Source organism: Arachis ipaensis, chromosome B9 (assembly GCF_059453495.1).
Source record: "Arachis ipaensis isolate K30076 ecotype BB chromosome B9, ASM5945349v1, whole genome shotgun sequence".
NCBI classification, from domain to species: Eukaryota; Viridiplantae; Streptophyta; class Magnoliopsida; order Fabales; family Fabaceae; genus Arachis; species Arachis ipaensis.
Genome location: NC_142444.1, coordinates 4,680,143 through 4,696,975, shown reverse-complemented (window position 1 = coordinate 4,696,975; position 16,833 = coordinate 4,680,143). Strand labels below are relative to the sequence as shown.

Sequence of the window (16,833 nt, the reverse complement as noted above, 5' to 3'; positions counted from 1 at the left end):
AAAAGGTTTATGACTACAAATATAGAAACATTGAACCGTAGATAATGTGAGAAGAGCACAATAATATGCAGTGGATAACTTGGTCTTAACTTCCCAACTTCTTTCAAAACCAGAAATTCATACACAATAGTCAATACATACTATATAGTGCTTTAATCTAAAGACATTGTCAAATAGCAGCCAACATGTTTGTGTACATAAACCGTAAAACAATCAAACAAAATCAGTTGCCCAGAGAGCAGAGTTGCCATCAACCTGCATCACAAAGCCATACATGCAATTCAGAGGATCAAATGGCATATATAAATTTCCAAGGATGAGAGACCCAAAAAACAAACTGTTAAGGATGAACCAGAGAAATGAAAATTCTTGTCAATATCAAAGTTAGCCAATCCAAACCACCGATACTATATATGTTCAAGTGTATATTTCATTATTTATCAACAGGGCATCAAACAAATTTATTCAGAAGCATAACAAATATTTTAAGAATTCAGTTGGAACACTAGCCTAAAATTGACCCTATGTTATGAAACTTTAATAATTTTAAACTTCTAAAGCTCCAACATACGAAAAACGGAGTATAGAGATAGTGAGATCAGTTCATACCATGATTGTGGTCAAAAGAAATTAAGCTGACATATTGGAGAGCCCCTCGGTATAGCAGCTAATCCCTTGACAATATTGTACTTTGTCTTTAGGTCGAAACAAGAATTAAGATGAATTGTCACTGTCTTCAAAACAAGTCCTCTTTGTAAAAGACATGCAATAAATTCACGCTCATCTGTAGAGTCTTCATATGCTCTAAATTCAAAACTCCTGAGATGTGATGTCAAACAATTGGGAACCATGCTTGGTGGTCTTGGCCCATTATATTCCACCGGTTGAGCATATGCTCGCTGATAACAGAACAACACTTCTCGATAGACTCAGGGAAACAACAAACATCGAAAAAGAAATACAGACACTAGTTTTAAATTGAAATGTATTCATACCTTCCAAATACAAATTACAAGAGCTTCAAGTACATGACAATTATGAAGAAAGTTTAGCAGGAAGTTTGTGTTGAAACATGGAGCACCAAGCTCTAGGTTGAGCAAACGGTGAAATTCTGGAAACTCGAAAGCTGGAGCACGAAATAAGCACTGTGTAGAAATAACTAGATATCAAATATAATTCCTAATTCACAATTTTAGTTATAAATTCAAATTATCGAGTTACAACAAACATTTAGCTTGAGGAATCATGGGATTATGAAAAGCATATTACCTCTGTTGTGGGATATGTCAATGCCAACAATTTTGTTTCACGGAGTGCCTGGAGAAGCACGGGTACCCAACCTACATGCTGACCACGTCTAAGACAAATATCAAGATGTGCCTCCACCATGTTGGGAAAATTGATAACTGATACCTGTAGCTTAGAGTTCGCCGAGGTCTCTGTTCTCATATGCAGGTATTCAAGAAATGGAGTGTATATTTCCCGAACGTCAATCTCTTCCGTCCAGCCAGTGTAATCTTTAAAGGTTAAAATTTTCAATGTGCGAGGCATCTGAATTGTAGGTATATGAAAATCTTCTGGGGTCATGTGATGTAGAATGAGCATAAGATTTTCAAGAATAGGGCAGCCGGATAAAAGCTTGCTGGGGTCCACAGAGACGGTTTCCAACTCTAGGTTCTTGAGGGATGGCAGATAAACATTTGGAAACTCATAATTCAAATGATTAAAACGTTTCAAAACAAGGGACTTGAGTGATACACAAGTGAATATAGAATCAGGCAAGTTGATTCTCCTCATTAAACTAATGCAGAGATAGAGTTCCTGGAGATGGGGTCCAATGACGACATCAAGCCATGTTAAGATGAGATCCTCTGAACTTCTAGAGGGAGTGAGGCGAAACTTTTTAATAGGGTAATCCGAACTGCGCTGAGATAGAATAGCAGTCACATATGAATCAAACAGATATCCCAGAGGGGACCAAAAGGGTATATCCTCTATGTCAAGGGCTTGGAGATCCTTCCAAACATGGCGCCACCTGCGAGAGAGGATGCCGGTGGAGATAGCTTCTTTTGTTGGGATGTATGAAAGAATGTCACAAAGGATAGAGTTCGGTAACAAACTGATCCTATCCATGTTCATGATTGATGGTTTCGCTTTCTCAAGTTTGTCTCAGGTGTCCTGGTTTAGGATTTGAAGGATAACCAAGGGTTTTTTTTTTTTTTTTTTTACCAAATATAAGAGACTCGAACTTGCAACCTCTTAATTATAGTAGCTAGAATCTCGATTTAACTGTTAAAATCTTCCGATATTACGATTTTAAATGAGTTTTTCGATTTTACGAAATTTGTACTAAGTCTGACGATTTTACGATTTAAATCTTGTTAAGATTTTACGTTTTACGTTTTTTATTTACTTGTTCGATTTCACGTAAAATCTCGATTTTAATTGATTATGAAGAGACTATGTCATTTGAGTTATAACTCATTAGCAGAGTGTTTGTTTGTAATAACTAATTTAATAATATATATTTTATAATAATAACTAATTTAATAATTAATTTTTTATATACAGTATAGTTAATAAAATATATGTAAATATGTAATTACTAATTTAATAAACATTTTTAATATTTATAAAATATTTTCTCAAATAATAACACTTATTCTAAAAACTTGTTAGAGTAGAAAATAAAAAGTTTTTTAATTAATATGACCCACAACAAGTGAACCAACACCAAAAACAACAAACTAAATTTAACAAAAAAAATGAAAAGTTACCTCTACCTCAAAACAAGTGCATCGAAAAAGCACTTCGCCTGGAGAAAATAAATGATCTCAACAATTCTAAAAAACAAAGTATAAAAAATTAAAAACAAATAAAAGACAAAAATAATCATGAATTGCCCAATAAATTAATCAATAAAAGACTCACAGAAAAGTGATAAATAAAAACATGACTCATATCCCAGTCAGGCCTAAGGAGGCAATCAATTAAGAGTCAGAAGATTTTTTTATTTTTAACTTTCATGATTTTTTTATTTAACAAAGAGAAGGAAGAGTATAGAGAAGAAAGAGAATACAGAAAACGCCGAAAAAATTTGAAAAAAATAGGAAATCTGCTTATAAAAGAGAGTTGCGTTAAGTCAAAAGGTTGTTAGAGGTAATAGCCCATAAAACTGAATTAGGTTATAACAACTTAATTAAACTTGATTGGTTAAATGGAGCTCAGTACCGCGACGGATTAGTCCTTGACCTGCCGGGTTGGGGGATACCGTGGGAAACCAAAAAAAAAAAAACTTGATTGGTTAAATGATTTGGATACAAAATTTTATTGTAAAAGAAATATAGAAAATCAATTTGATTTCTTTGATCTATAATTATTGTATAACATACTCTTAGCTTTGTTTCACGCAAACTAATAGTTAATAAGATTCCAAAGATATTATTGAAAAATATTAACAAATTCAAAAATGGACATGTTATTTTAATTCTAAAGATCACTTTCTGCCAAATCATGGCATCTAGTCCTAATTAACCATGCATACTTTTGCCCATCACAAAAAATAATCCAACTTAAAAATAGAGAAATATAGAACCATAGATAATGTCAAAAGTGTAAAACAATATGCAGTGGATAACTTGGTCTTAACTTACCAACTTCCTTCAAAAACAGAAATTCATACACAAAATATACTATAGAGTGGTTTAATCTAGCAACACGGTTAAATAATAGCCCACATGTTTTGTGAACATAACCATAAAACAGGCAAACGTTTGGCAGTTTTCCCAGAGAGTAGAGATGCCATCATAGCATTATGCAAATCATAGCATTAAACGGCATATATAAATTTCCAAGATTTTGAGGGACCAAAAAAAAATTTTTGCATGAAACAAAGAATTGAAAATACTTGTCATTGTCAATATCAAAGTTAGCAAATCCAAACCACCGATAATGTTCAAGTGCATATTTCATTATTTCTCAAGGAACAGGTCCCAGACAAATTTATTCATAAGGATGATATTCGGTAAAAAGTATTCACAAGCATCAACAAATATTTCAAGAATTTAGGTGGAACACTGGCCCTAAAATTGACTCAATTTTGTGCAACTTTAATAATATAAAACTCTACGACCGTAAAATAGTGTGAGTTCATACCATGTTAAAAGGGATTTTAATCAACGAAATTTAACTGACATATTGTAGAGCTCCTAGGTATAACAGATAAACCCTTGACAATATTGTACTTTGTCACTATGTCGAAATCAGATTTAAGATGAATTGTCACTGTCTTCAAAACAAATCCTCCTTTTAAAAGATATGTAATAAATTCACGCTCATCTGCAGCATCTTGATATTCTCTAAACTCAAAACTCTTGAGATGTGATGTCATACAACTGGGAACCATGGTTGGTGGTGTTGGTCCATTATAGTCCATGGTGCGGACATAGACTTCCTGATAACAAAAAAACAACACTTCTCATTAGACTCAGGCAAACAACAAAAAGTAAATAGACACTAGATTTAACTTGAAATGCATTCATACCTTACAAATACGAATTACGAGAGCTTCAAGTACATAACAGCTGTGAAGGAAGTTTAGCAGGAAGTTTGTGTTGAAAAATGGAACATCAAGCTCTAGATTGAGCAATCGGTGAAATTCTGGAAACTTGAAAGCTGGAGCACTAAATAAGCACTGTGTAGAAGATAACTAGATATTAAATATAATTCCTAATTCAAAATTATAGTTATATATTCAAATTATCGAGTTATATCAAACATTAAGCTTGAGGAATCATGGGATTATAATAAGCATATTACCCGTGTTGTGTAAGGTTTCAATGCCAACAACTTTGTTTCACGAAGTGCCTGGAGAAGCATGGGGACCAAACAGACATGTTCAACAGGTTCACCGTGAATATCAAGATGTGACTCTTCTTCCTGAATATCAAGATGTGCCTCCACCATGTTGGGAAAATAGCTAGCCGAAACCTGTAGCTCACAAATCCCCGAGGTCACTATTTTCAAATAGAGGTATTCAAGAGATGGTGTGTCTATCACACGATTAATCTCTTCCCACATGATAGTGTAATCTTCAAAGGTTAAACTCTTCAATGTCCGAGGCATCTGAATTGCAGGTATATAAACACAACCTTCTGGGGTCATGTCAAGTAGAATGAGCTTCAGATTTTCAAGAACAGGGCATCCAGATAAAAGCTTGTTGTCCACATTGGCGATATCCAACTCTAGGTTCTTGAGGGATGGCAGATATACATCTGGAAACTCCGGACCATAATACAATGAAATATCACGTTTCAAAATAAGGGATTTAAGTGATGTACAAGTGAATATGGCTTTAGGCATGTTGGTTCCAACCATTACATTAAGACTGAGATACAGTTCCTGAAGATGGGGGCCAATGACGGCATTAAGCCATGTTGGGATGGGATCCTCTTCAAATTTTTCGCAAGTGAGGTGAAACTTTTCGATGGGGTACGAATCTGCATTGCGCTGAGCTAGAATAGCATTGACAAAAGAATCAAAGCTGGCTCTCCCAGAGGACCAAAAGTGCATATCATCTATGTTAAGGACTTGGAGATCCTTCCAAACATGGCGCCACCTGCGACAGAGGATGCTGGTGGATACAGCTTGTTTTGTTGGGAGGTACGAGAGAATGTCGCAAAGGATAGTGTTCGGTAAGTAACTGATCCTATCCATGTTGATGGATTCGCCTTTTGTCAATTTGTATCTGGAGAAAGGTTAGAGTTAGAGTTAGGATTAGGGTTTCAATTTAGAAAAAACGAAGGAATCAATTTAACTCTTGGTTGGTTCCGCTTAAGGACTAAGATTCTAACAACGATCAGATAAATAAAAAAAAAGGAAACTGAAAGAAGATATGAATCAAATATGAACAAAATTAATTTCGAGAAAGAAGAGGTGTACCAGCGGTGCCGTGATCTGCCGGCGAGTGGAGAGCGGTGGCGCCGTGGTTGTGAGTTTTGACGGCAGCGGCGGCAGCTGTATTTAAATTTAAAATAGGAACGATAAAAGAGAGGGAAAGGAAAAAACTAAAGAGAGGAACCGGGCAACTGCTTGCGATTTGCGATTATTTGACTGTTGTATAATGATGGGAAGTTGGGTCAGAACAAGTGAACATTTTTTTTTTAAATAAAAAATAAAAATATCATGGACAATATACAGCTTTTAATTTTTAAGAAATCTTTAAAAAAATTTGAAAGTATGGTCAAATAATGTTCTAATCCTATCATTTATCAATTAATATTTTGTTGTTGTCGTTTTTGTTTAGTTTTAGTGATCAGGAGTTTTAAAATCTATCTGTGTATTATTCTATTATATTATATTAAAATAAATTTTTTGCATTTGATGATAAAACTTATATAGTATATTTTTGAATATATTTTTAATTTATTAAACTAAATCAATTATATTAATTATTTATATCAACTAATTAATTTGTTTAATTTATTAGATATTAAAATAATATACACATAAAAAATAAATTATTGATATATTTTCAATTAATAAATAATAATACTAAATAATTAATAATATAAATTATTATCAATTTCATACATTCAACATTTTAAAAATCTATGACTATAAATTTAAATTATAATAACTTAAAAAACTCGTTTTAATAATTTTATTTAATTTAATAATTTATATATTAGCGAAACTAATTTATGACTATTTTTTTTTACATGAAAATGAGATAAATGATATACCTTAACATTATAAATTTTGGTATTTTTTAAAGCCGTAAAAGATACATAAATAAAAAAATTTGTTAACACAAATCCGAGGTTTCAAATACAAAATTCAAAAAGTCCGAATTTAAAAAAAAAAAACACCACAACAATCTACAATTCAAAAAAATATCATTAATAATCTAATATCAAAAATAAAAAAAATTTCTTTATAGCATCGTCTTTTTTTTTTCCGTTCGTTGGTAATCCTTTCTTATCTTTTGAATTAAATTTTGAACGGAGTAAATTTTTTTTTTTTAATAATTGTCTCTCAAATACTATTATATATGAATCACTAATTTTTTATCCATTTTATTTCCTTTTATTAGACTTTGTTCTGGATTTTTTAATGAACAAAATGACTTTGAACCTCATCTCTAGCGAATATTTTTGAATAAACTTAATAATATTTAAGTATGTGTTAGTTAATTTTAGGGTTCAATCCCTCATATAATTAGGTGTTCAATCCCTCAGATTCAGCCGATTTAAAATTAATTCGTCCATCTAATCTAATTTAAATAAAAAAATCGAGTAAAATTGTATAATTTAGATTTGATTGAATTTATTTTTGACAAATACATAAATTAGATTAACTTTTGAATTTACTTCTTAAAACTAATTCAAATTGCAAAATATAATATAACATTATTATTTTATTATTATATTTAAAATTTTAATTATAATATGTTCAATTTGTTATGCATTTTTCTTGTTTATATATTACTACTATTTTATGAATTTTAAAAAGATTTACTTATTTATTTATTTTAATCAAATTATAATTTTATTTTTATTATTATTCTATTATTGATTTTTCAAGATAGAAGAATGCTGCCAATGAGTAATAGCTCAAATGGCATAGTTTTCCCATACTTAATTAAGAGGTTGTGTGTTCGAGTCTCTTATCTTTGATAAAAAAAAAAAAAGAATGCTAAAAAAAATTAACTAGGTTTATTATTTTTTACCATCAATCAACTATCAATATTTAAAAGTGTATGTTAAAATATATTGTTAAATTACTAAACTAAAAAAAATTAAGTTGATGACTAAAAATAATGACCAAAAATAACAATCTAATAATTTTGTAACATTTTATTTTAAGATATTTTTAAAATTTGTTATGACATTATTAGTTATTTAAGATTTGATATTGAGATTAATTATTATGTATATTTATCATTTTTTAATTTATAAAACTACAAATTTAATCCAATTCAAACCACTTGAAATAGATCAAATTTGATCAAAATGCAAAACAAAAATAATCCAATATTTTAATCCAAAATGTACCACAAGCAAAATTAATATTCGTATCTTACGTATTTTTGACTCTATAATCCAAATTGTACAGCAAAAACCTTAATTATAATGTTTTTTTTTTCTTACTTATATCATTATCACCCAACAACAAAGTTTCTCTCATGTTAAATTGCTTTGGTCCAATTCACTTTTAATACAAAACTTTGGATATAGGAGAGAAAATGAAAGGAAAGAAAATAAGAGGAAAGAAAATGAGAGGAGAGAAAATAGAAGGAAAAGTAGAGTTATTTGTGTGTTGTTTAGATGAAGAGAAAATTGATGGAAAGAAAATAGAGAGAAATTTTTCTTTTGTTTGGATGAAAAGAAAAGTGAGAAGAAAGAAAATCTAATGGTATAAAATTACATTCATACGCTTATAATAAAATAAAATATAAATATTTTTATTTATTTATATTTTATTGTATTTTATAAATATTATAAATTTTATATATTTAATTTAAATTATTTATCTAATACATATATAATATTTAAATATGAATTTCTATTATAATAATGTATTAAAACTATTAAAATTAAGGGCAATTTACATAAATAAATTTTTTGCCCTTTAAATTTACGCAATTGCATTCTTTCAAATAAGAAGACGCAAATACATTGTTTCATATATCTATAGAAACTGCTACTAGCAGTAGCAGTTTACGGGAAACACATAATCCGCTATAGCTAGTCGCGGATTACATGTAAATGGGGGAACACAAAAACCGCTAGAGGCTGCCGCGGTTTCTGTTCAAATTGGGTTGTGCATAAACCGCTACTGGCAGTAGCGGTTTATGTGTATTGGGACATGTGCGTAAACCGCTGGAGGCAGCAGTGGTTTACGTTGAGTATGTGTGAGCGTGGCTGCCTATATAAACTCCTCAAAGGCTAAAGGTGGAGGAAGAGTGTTATTTCTCACAAATGGATGGTGAGGAAAGTTTTGTGGCTCTAGTCCACTGCTCAGGAAAAATTCAAAAGAGCAAAAGGCATGGTGTAAAATTTACGGATAGAGAATCGTTTAGTATTTTTATCCGGTCTTCGAGTACGTTGGCAGAGATTAAGCTCAGCATATTACAGAAGCTCGGTGCTTGTGGGACGAAGTGGGTAAAAAAGTTGTTTTACAAGATTCTCATTGCCGTTGTGTCAGCTGGTGTGAGATATGAGACCTTTGTGATAGGGCCCGATGAAGACCTACAGGTCTTGTTTCACTGCAGGCATAGTTTTTCGGAGGTGATGAGAATACCGGAGCTGCTTGCGAAGTTGGAATATGGTGTCGACAGCCCCGGGGCATCGACACCGAATCCTCAGTCAACGACGGTGGGTGGTGCCTCGACATCGATGCATGTGGTAGCAGCGGTAGTTCTGAATCCTGATCCTCAACGTGTTGCGGCTGTTCATGCTGGTGTGCCTCCTGTTGTGCCTGATTTTGAATTTGAGGCCGGACCGGATCGAGTTGAGAATGCGATGCGGGACGATGATTCGGATGACAAGCCGGTCGCAATTGGTGGGGACAGTGATGATGATATTCCGAGCGGTACACCTACACCTCATGGAGGTTCCGGTTATGGCACACAACAGTATCCTCCGCACCTGTCATCGTTGAACTTGGAAGCTATCGGCCAACACCAGAATGTAGAGGCAACCTTTGTGGTCCAGGGTATGCATGATGCGAATCCTTTAATGGAATTTCAGATTGGTCAATCGTTCCAGAGTAAGGAGGAAGTTGTGCTGAGTGTAAAAGATTACAGCGTTCGGCGTGGAGTTGAGTACAAAGTTATGCAATCATACCATCTGAAATACCAAGGAATATGCAAGGAGTTTGGTAACGGGTGCGCGTGGTTGATTCGTATCACACTGCAAAAACGGAAGAGCACATGGGAGGTTAGGAGGTGCAATGGACCACACACGTGTATGGCCACATCAATATCGAGCGACCACAAACAGTTTGATTATCATGTCATATGTGTGAGGATCTTTCCATTGGTTAGAGTTGATGCGTCGGTTACGATTAAGGTGCTGCAAGAGGCAACATGTGGTTTCAGGCCTAGTTATAGGAAGGTGTGGTTGGCGAAGCAGAAGGCTGTAGCACAGATCTATGGCGACTGGGAGGAGTCCTGTGGTGATCTGCCCGCTAGATCCTTGGGGTCACATCTACCATGGACGGTTCCGTTGCTCTGCTGAAGACCTCCCCGGTTAGAGTGGGTGATCGGGTTGATGAATCTAGAGTCTACTTTCATCACATGTTCTGGACATTCCCTCCATGTATTGAGGCATTCCAACAATGTAAGCCGCTTGTCAGTATCGACAGAACACACCTGTATGGCAAGTATGGAGGGACGTTGTTGTTGGCGATTGCTCAAGATAGAAACTCGAATATATTGTCTGTTGCGTTTGCACTTGTGGAGGGGGAAAATGCAGAGTCTTGGGCATACTTTCTATCCAACCTTAGAAGACATGTTACTCCACAGGAAGGTATTCTCGTGATTTCTGATAGACATAACGGCATCAAGGCTGCACTGGAGGCACTAAATAGTCGTTGGCGACCTCCCCGTGCTTATCGGGCATTCTGTATTCGGCATGTTGCTGCAAATTTCGCCCTTACCTTCAAGGGGCAAGATGCAAGGTGGTGGCTGGTAAATGCCGCTTATGCGAAGATGGAAGCAGAATTTGACTATTGGTTTGATATAATGAGGACAGAGAACCTGGCCATGTGTGATTGGGCAAACAGGATGGAGTATGAGAGGTGGACACAGAACAAGGATGGGGGAGACGATATGGTCACATGACGACCAACATATATGAGTGCGTGAACTCTGTTTTGACGGGCACAAGAAATCTACCGATGACGTCCTTGGTGAAGTCAACCTATCTACGGCTAGCTGAGTTGTTTGTTATCTGGGGGCAGACGGCAGAGGCACAGTTAGGGTATGGGCACCAGTTTTTCCAGGCACTTGTTAAGGCCATTGAGCGGAACTTGAGGGATTCGAGGTGCTTCACGGTGACCCTGTTCGACAGGCATCAAGCTGAGTATACCGTGGCAGAGACTACCCCCACAGGCAAATTCTCGTTGGGTAGCTACCGACTTTCCCTAAGGGATCGCACATGCGACTGTGAATACTTCCAGGCACTGCACTACCCCTGTTGCCATGCCATCGCATGCTGTGCGCAGTCACGACTAGATTGGACCACTTACGTCGATGAAGTCTACAGCATGTCTGAGGTATTCAAGGTCTACCAGATGTCCTTTGCACCTTGTATTCCAGAGGGGCTTTGGCCCCCATATGACGGTCCAACTGTCATCCCCGACCCCAACATGAGACGGGCAAGAGAAGGACGACCACGGTCCACCCGCATCCGCAACAACATGGACGAAGCTGACACTAGTCGACCGAAGCAGTGTGGCCTGTGCAGGCAGCCCGTCACACCCGAAGGGGTTGCCCTCAGCGAGGTTCAACCAGCGAGATATAGGTTTAGATGGTTTAGTGACTTTGTATTAGGTTATGTGCCAGTTTAATTGTTATCAGTTTAGTGTTGGTCCTTATTATCATGTAATAGTTACCTTTAATTCAAGTAGTTCATTATCACTTTGCTATTTTGTATTAATGTACTCGGGTCTAAATCAATTCGACGAATCAAAGAAAATCGACTTCCATTATACAAATTTTCATATAGTCATCAATATAAATATAACATTAGCCATATAGAAGTAAATGAAGATCCCATCATACAGTCATCCATAATATGTAAACATAAAATCACTAACAAGTAGCTAAATCACATATGCAAAATAAAAATACAACACAACAGACTAATCATCACCATCATCCTGGGCGGAGGCATCAAAAGGACCAAGCAGATGAGATCCCGTCCCACATCGAGGAGGATGCCTCACTCTAGTCGGTCGGGCCGCCTCCTGTGCAGTGTCATCAACTGGACGATCTAATCCAAATGCAGACTGGGGCGTCCCTTCCATGGTGAACCAAGTATCCAACGGGCTACCTGCAGGCTCATTAAGGTCCACCACATACTATCTCTGGTAGTCCGGTGGCTGGAACTCCGGTGTCTGGGCCTGCATCTCTGTCATATGTGGGTGGTAAGCTGGGGTATCCAACTGCATATCCGGCATCCGCCAGGTTGGTCACATTTTTGTTCGCAACTCGACACATGCATCGATACAACCACGCCAAAGCGGCCGACCCCCAGCTATACCTCCCCATGTCATCAAGATTCACCACAAATGGCAACCACCGTATATGTACCCGGTTCACACTCTTGGCTCCAAATAACTGAGTGGATAACAACATCATGATGTAGGCACGTGTGTAAATGCCAACAGTGTCCTCGGTCGCATCTGCTGGTAACACCCTAAACCTCTTGTGGAACCATGTAAAGTGGACTGTCATCTGCTTGACCTTATTCGGTGGTGGCAGCTCAACGAATAGATCCTGAAACTACTCCCAAGCTAGTCGGCCACCCTCCATGAATTTCTCAAACTCACCAAGGCAATCACTCACGGCCTCTCCATCGATAGGCAACCCTAACTGAAACGCCACATCTTGCAATGTCATTGTGCACTCTCCGAAAGGCATATGAAAGGTGTGCGTCTCAGGACACTACCTCTCAACGAACGCACTGACCAAGGGCTCGTCCAACCAGAACCAGTGGCTGTTTAACCTGGCCAAGTGGTACAATCCAGCCCTCTCTAAATACGGGATGATCCATTCATGCATGGGCATATTTTGTTGCCATCTCACACTGTAGATATACCTAGTTGGCTGCACACAACATGAAAGATATACACGAAACAATTAAATTATACTATCCACAACGAATCTCCCTATCTAATAATAACAAATCGCTTAAACCATCGACGAACAAGAAAACAATAAAACAATTAAATTATTAACCTATTAGTCAATCGTCAAATCAAATTAAAACTTCATATTATAAAAAATATAATATAATAATAAATATAATAAATAACAACCACAATTATAAAAATATAATACTAGTGAATATAATACTTCATATCATAAAAATATAATAATAGTAAATAAAATAAATAATAAGCACAATTATAAAATTTTGTCAAGTTAAAACAAAAAAATTAAAAAGAAAATAATTGTAAAAAATAAAAAAGGATAAATAATAAAAAAGGGACTCATATGAGCATAAACAATAAGAATTCCAAAAAAAAAAAAATCAATAACACAAAGAATAAGATTGATAAAAAGAGAAATAAATTCAGTTAATTAATCATATTTGAAAATTAAGGAAACAAAAATCGCTACCCAAATCGATTCGTATGTACAACTCTACTACATTCTACATCCTAACATGCAAAGCCTAATTTCAAACTATAAGGATTAAACTATAAATTCTAGTTCCTCTACCTTACATACCATTTTTCCAATTAACAAATGCTAATGCTAAAGAAAAAATATAACTGACCTCGTCACCAATGGCACCGATAATATGGGCAACACCGTTCAGTCGGTATAAGATCTATTCGTTTGTCGTGATATCCAACTGGAGGTCGGCACTCGGATACCTCGGACCCGCTCTCAAGTTGCTCTGACCTCTAGAATTTCCTCTCTAAACAACCTCAAAATGACTCGAAATGATGAGTAATCTGCGGCTGCCTTCCACGGTTTATATAGGCATGCACTCTACACATAAACTGTTGTTGTTTCTAGCGGTTTACGCACGTGTCCCAATACACATAAACCGCTACTGCCAGTAGCGGTTTATGACCAAGCATCAATAAACAGAAACCGCAACAGCCTCTAGCAGTTTCTGTGTTTTCCCATTTACATGTAATCCGCGGTTGGCTATAGCGGATTATGTGTTTTCTGTAAACCGCTACTGCCATTAGCAGTTTCTATAAATATATGAAATTGCGTCTTCATGTTTGAAAGAATACAATTGCGTAAATTTGAAGGACAAACAATTTATTTATGTAAATTGTCCTAAAATTAAATTGATATTGATAATTATTAATAATAATAGAACTATTAGTAATATTGTAAATATACAAAAAAAATAACATTTTCCTTGTTTTCTTGCTTGTAATGGATGAAAAATTTTTTTGATGAGACCCACACCAAAAATTTCCTTCCTTTCTATTTTCTTTATCAACCAAACAAAGGAAAATAAAATTTTTCACTCATTTTCCTTCCATCATTTTTCTTTCCTCTTATTTTTCCTTAAATCAAACATAGTATAAATGAACTTAAAAATTTTACTCTCGAAAAACAAATAAATATCTACAAATTCACCTATCAATATTGTTCAAATATAAATATTTGATGAGATAAAATCTTAATATAAATATTTCAATTTAATCTTAAACTTTATGTATTGCAACCGACGAATAATTTTTCTATTTTAAAAGCATACAAAATATATACAATATCAAAAATATTATGTACATATAAAAAATTAATCACTATACATATATATATATATAGTTTATTAACTCATTTTTAACATAGCTAATTTTTTGTGAATATGTAACAGTTATAAAACATATATAAATATATGTAATTTGTAACAACTAACTTAGTATCTAATTTATAATATTTATAAAATATGTTCTGGGAAAAGAAAACTTCTGTTAATCTTTGAATTGTTTAGTTGTGCTTCTAAAAACCAGTTAGAGCAGAATAGAAAATAAAAGGTTTCTTTTAATTAATATGAGCAACAAGCAAACAAACTAAATAAAAAAATGAAAAATGACCTCTAACTCTTTTTTCAAAACAAGTGCATCAAAAAAACATTTCTGTTATAAAATAACTAAATAAGAAAGATAAAATAAAGAAATATAAATGAAAGACGCTAGTATTAATATTCACTAATATTAATATCATCCTACCGTAATAACTATGATTTATATATTAATACTATATTTGTAATATGAAGAGAAAGAAAAGCTTCGTAGAGAGAGAGGAAAAATGCTTTTATTGATGTGTGTATTTGCCTGAGGCTTAGAGTCCTATTTATATGCATACAGGAAGGTAACTTTTTCAACCTTATTAAATATATTCTCTCTTGAGAATGTGAGCTTCACATGGGAATGGGCATCCACGTCCCATTCTTATCACAACACTCCCCCTTAGATGCTCATTTAGGATAATTGCCTCGTTAAAACTTTACTAAAGAAAAACCCAGTGGGAAAAAAAAAAAACCTTAGTGAAGGAAAAAGAGTACAATAATATCCTTTGTGACGGGGACTGCCTCATTAAAAACCTTGTCAAGAAAAACCCAATGGGAAAAAACCTGACCAAGGGAAAAAGAGTACAGTCTCCCCCTCATGCCGACATCATTTAATGTCTCGAAATCGGCGCATCCCAATCTCATGTACCAATCTTTCAAAGGAGGATTTTGAGAGTGACTTTGTAAATAAATCTGCCAGATTATCACTTGAGCGGATCTGTTGGATATCAATTGTCCCTTGATTTTGAAGATAATGAGCGAAGAAGAATTTGAGAGAAATATGCTTTGTTCTATCACCTTTGATGTATCCGCCTTTAAGTTGAGCAATGCATGCTGTATTATCTTCAAACAGGACAGTTGGAGCTATCTTATGATCAATCAGTCCACATGATGACAGAATAGATTGAATCAGACTCTTCAGCCAAAAACACTCGCGACTAGCTTCATGAATCGCCAGTATTTCAGCATGATCAGAGGAGGTTGCTGCTATCGTCTGTTTCGTGGACCTCCATGATATAGCTGTACCACCATATGTGAACAGGTATCCTGTTTGAGATCTCCCTTTATGTGGATCGGACAAGTATCCGGCATCTGCATAGCCAATTAGTTGTGTCTAGGATCCATAGGGATAAAACAATCCCATATCAACCGTTACAAGAAGATATCGAAAATTTTGTTTGATTCCACTCCAATGTCTTCTGGTTGGAGAAGAACTATATCTTGCTAGTAAATTCACTGCGAATGATATGTCAGGTCGCGTATTATTAGCAAGGTACATTAGCGCTCCAATGGCACTAAGATATGGTACTTCAGGACCAAGGATATCTTCATTCTCTTCTTTAGGACAGAATTGATCATTTTCCACATCCAAAGATCTTACGATCATTGGGGTACTTAATGGATGTGACTTATCTATATAAAATCTCTTCAAGATCTTTTCTGTGTATGTTGTTTGATGAATAAAGATCCCACCTTTTATATGCTCGATCTGCAGGCCAAGACAAAACTTAGTCTTTCCAAGATCTTTCATCTCAAACTCTTCTTTTAGAGTTTTTATAATTGTTGGAATCTCTTCAGGAGTCCCAATGATATTTAAATTATCAACATACACAGCAATTATAATGAATCTAGATGCGGTTTTCTTTATGAAAACACATGGATAGATATCATCATTCTTGAATTCATTTTTGGCCAGATACTCAGTAAGACGATTATACCACATTCGTCCAGATTGCTTTAGACCATATAAATATCTTTACAATTTAACTGAGTATAACCCTTACGAATATTCACTGGATCGTTTAGATATCTTTAGTCCTTCAAGAACTTTCATATAGATATCCCGATCTAATGAGCCGTATAAATAGGCTGTTACCACATCCATTAAATGCATATGCAGTTTATGATATGCAGATAAACTGGCCAAATAACGCAATATTATCGCATCCACTACTGGGGAATATGTTTCTTCATAATCTATATCGGGCCTTTGTGAAAAACCTTGTGCCACAAGTCGGGCTTTGTAGCGCACAACTTCATTTTTCTCATTTTGTTTTCT

The 16,833-nt window shown here is 34.9% G+C and overlaps 3 protein-coding genes across 3 annotated transcripts; 1 reads left to right on the top strand and 2 right to left on the bottom strand.

The window, feature by feature from the left end:
- Nucleotides 1-66: 66 nt before the first annotated feature.
- LOC107618282 (F-box/FBD/LRR-repeat protein At4g26340-like) lies at nt 67-2,213 on the bottom strand. The gene is made up of 4 exons (XM_016320300.3): nt 1,270-2,213; nt 996-1,145; nt 610-899; nt 67-255 (listed from the first exon to the last, which is right to left on the bottom strand). Exons 1-3 carry the CDS (start codon nt 2,137-2,139, stop codon nt 621-623), a joined length of 1,299 nt encoding a protein of 432 aa, XP_016175786.1. The 5' UTR covers nt 2,140-2,213; the 3' UTR covers nt 67-255; nt 610-620.
- Nucleotides 2,214-3,949: 1,736 nt separating this feature from the next.
- On the bottom strand, nt 3,950-6,143 carry LOC107618280 (FBD-associated F-box protein At4g10400-like). The gene is made up of 4 exons (XM_016320294.3): nt 5,941-6,143; nt 4,819-5,746; nt 4,544-4,693; nt 3,950-4,453 (listed from the first exon to the last, which is right to left on the bottom strand). Exons 2-4 carry the CDS (start codon nt 5,713-5,715, stop codon nt 4,172-4,174), a joined length of 1,329 nt encoding a protein of 442 aa, XP_016175780.1. The 5' UTR covers nt 5,716-5,746; nt 5,941-6,143; the 3' UTR covers nt 3,950-4,171.
- A 2,838-nt stretch (nt 6,144-8,981) lies between these two features.
- Nucleotides 8,982-10,241, top strand: LOC107614821 (uncharacterized). Its single transcript, XM_016316953.1, has one exon. The coding sequence runs from the start codon at nt 8,982-8,984 to the stop codon at nt 10,239-10,241; it is 1,260 nt and encodes a 419-aa protein (XP_016172439.1).
- Nucleotides 10,242-16,833: the final 6,592 nt, after the last annotated feature.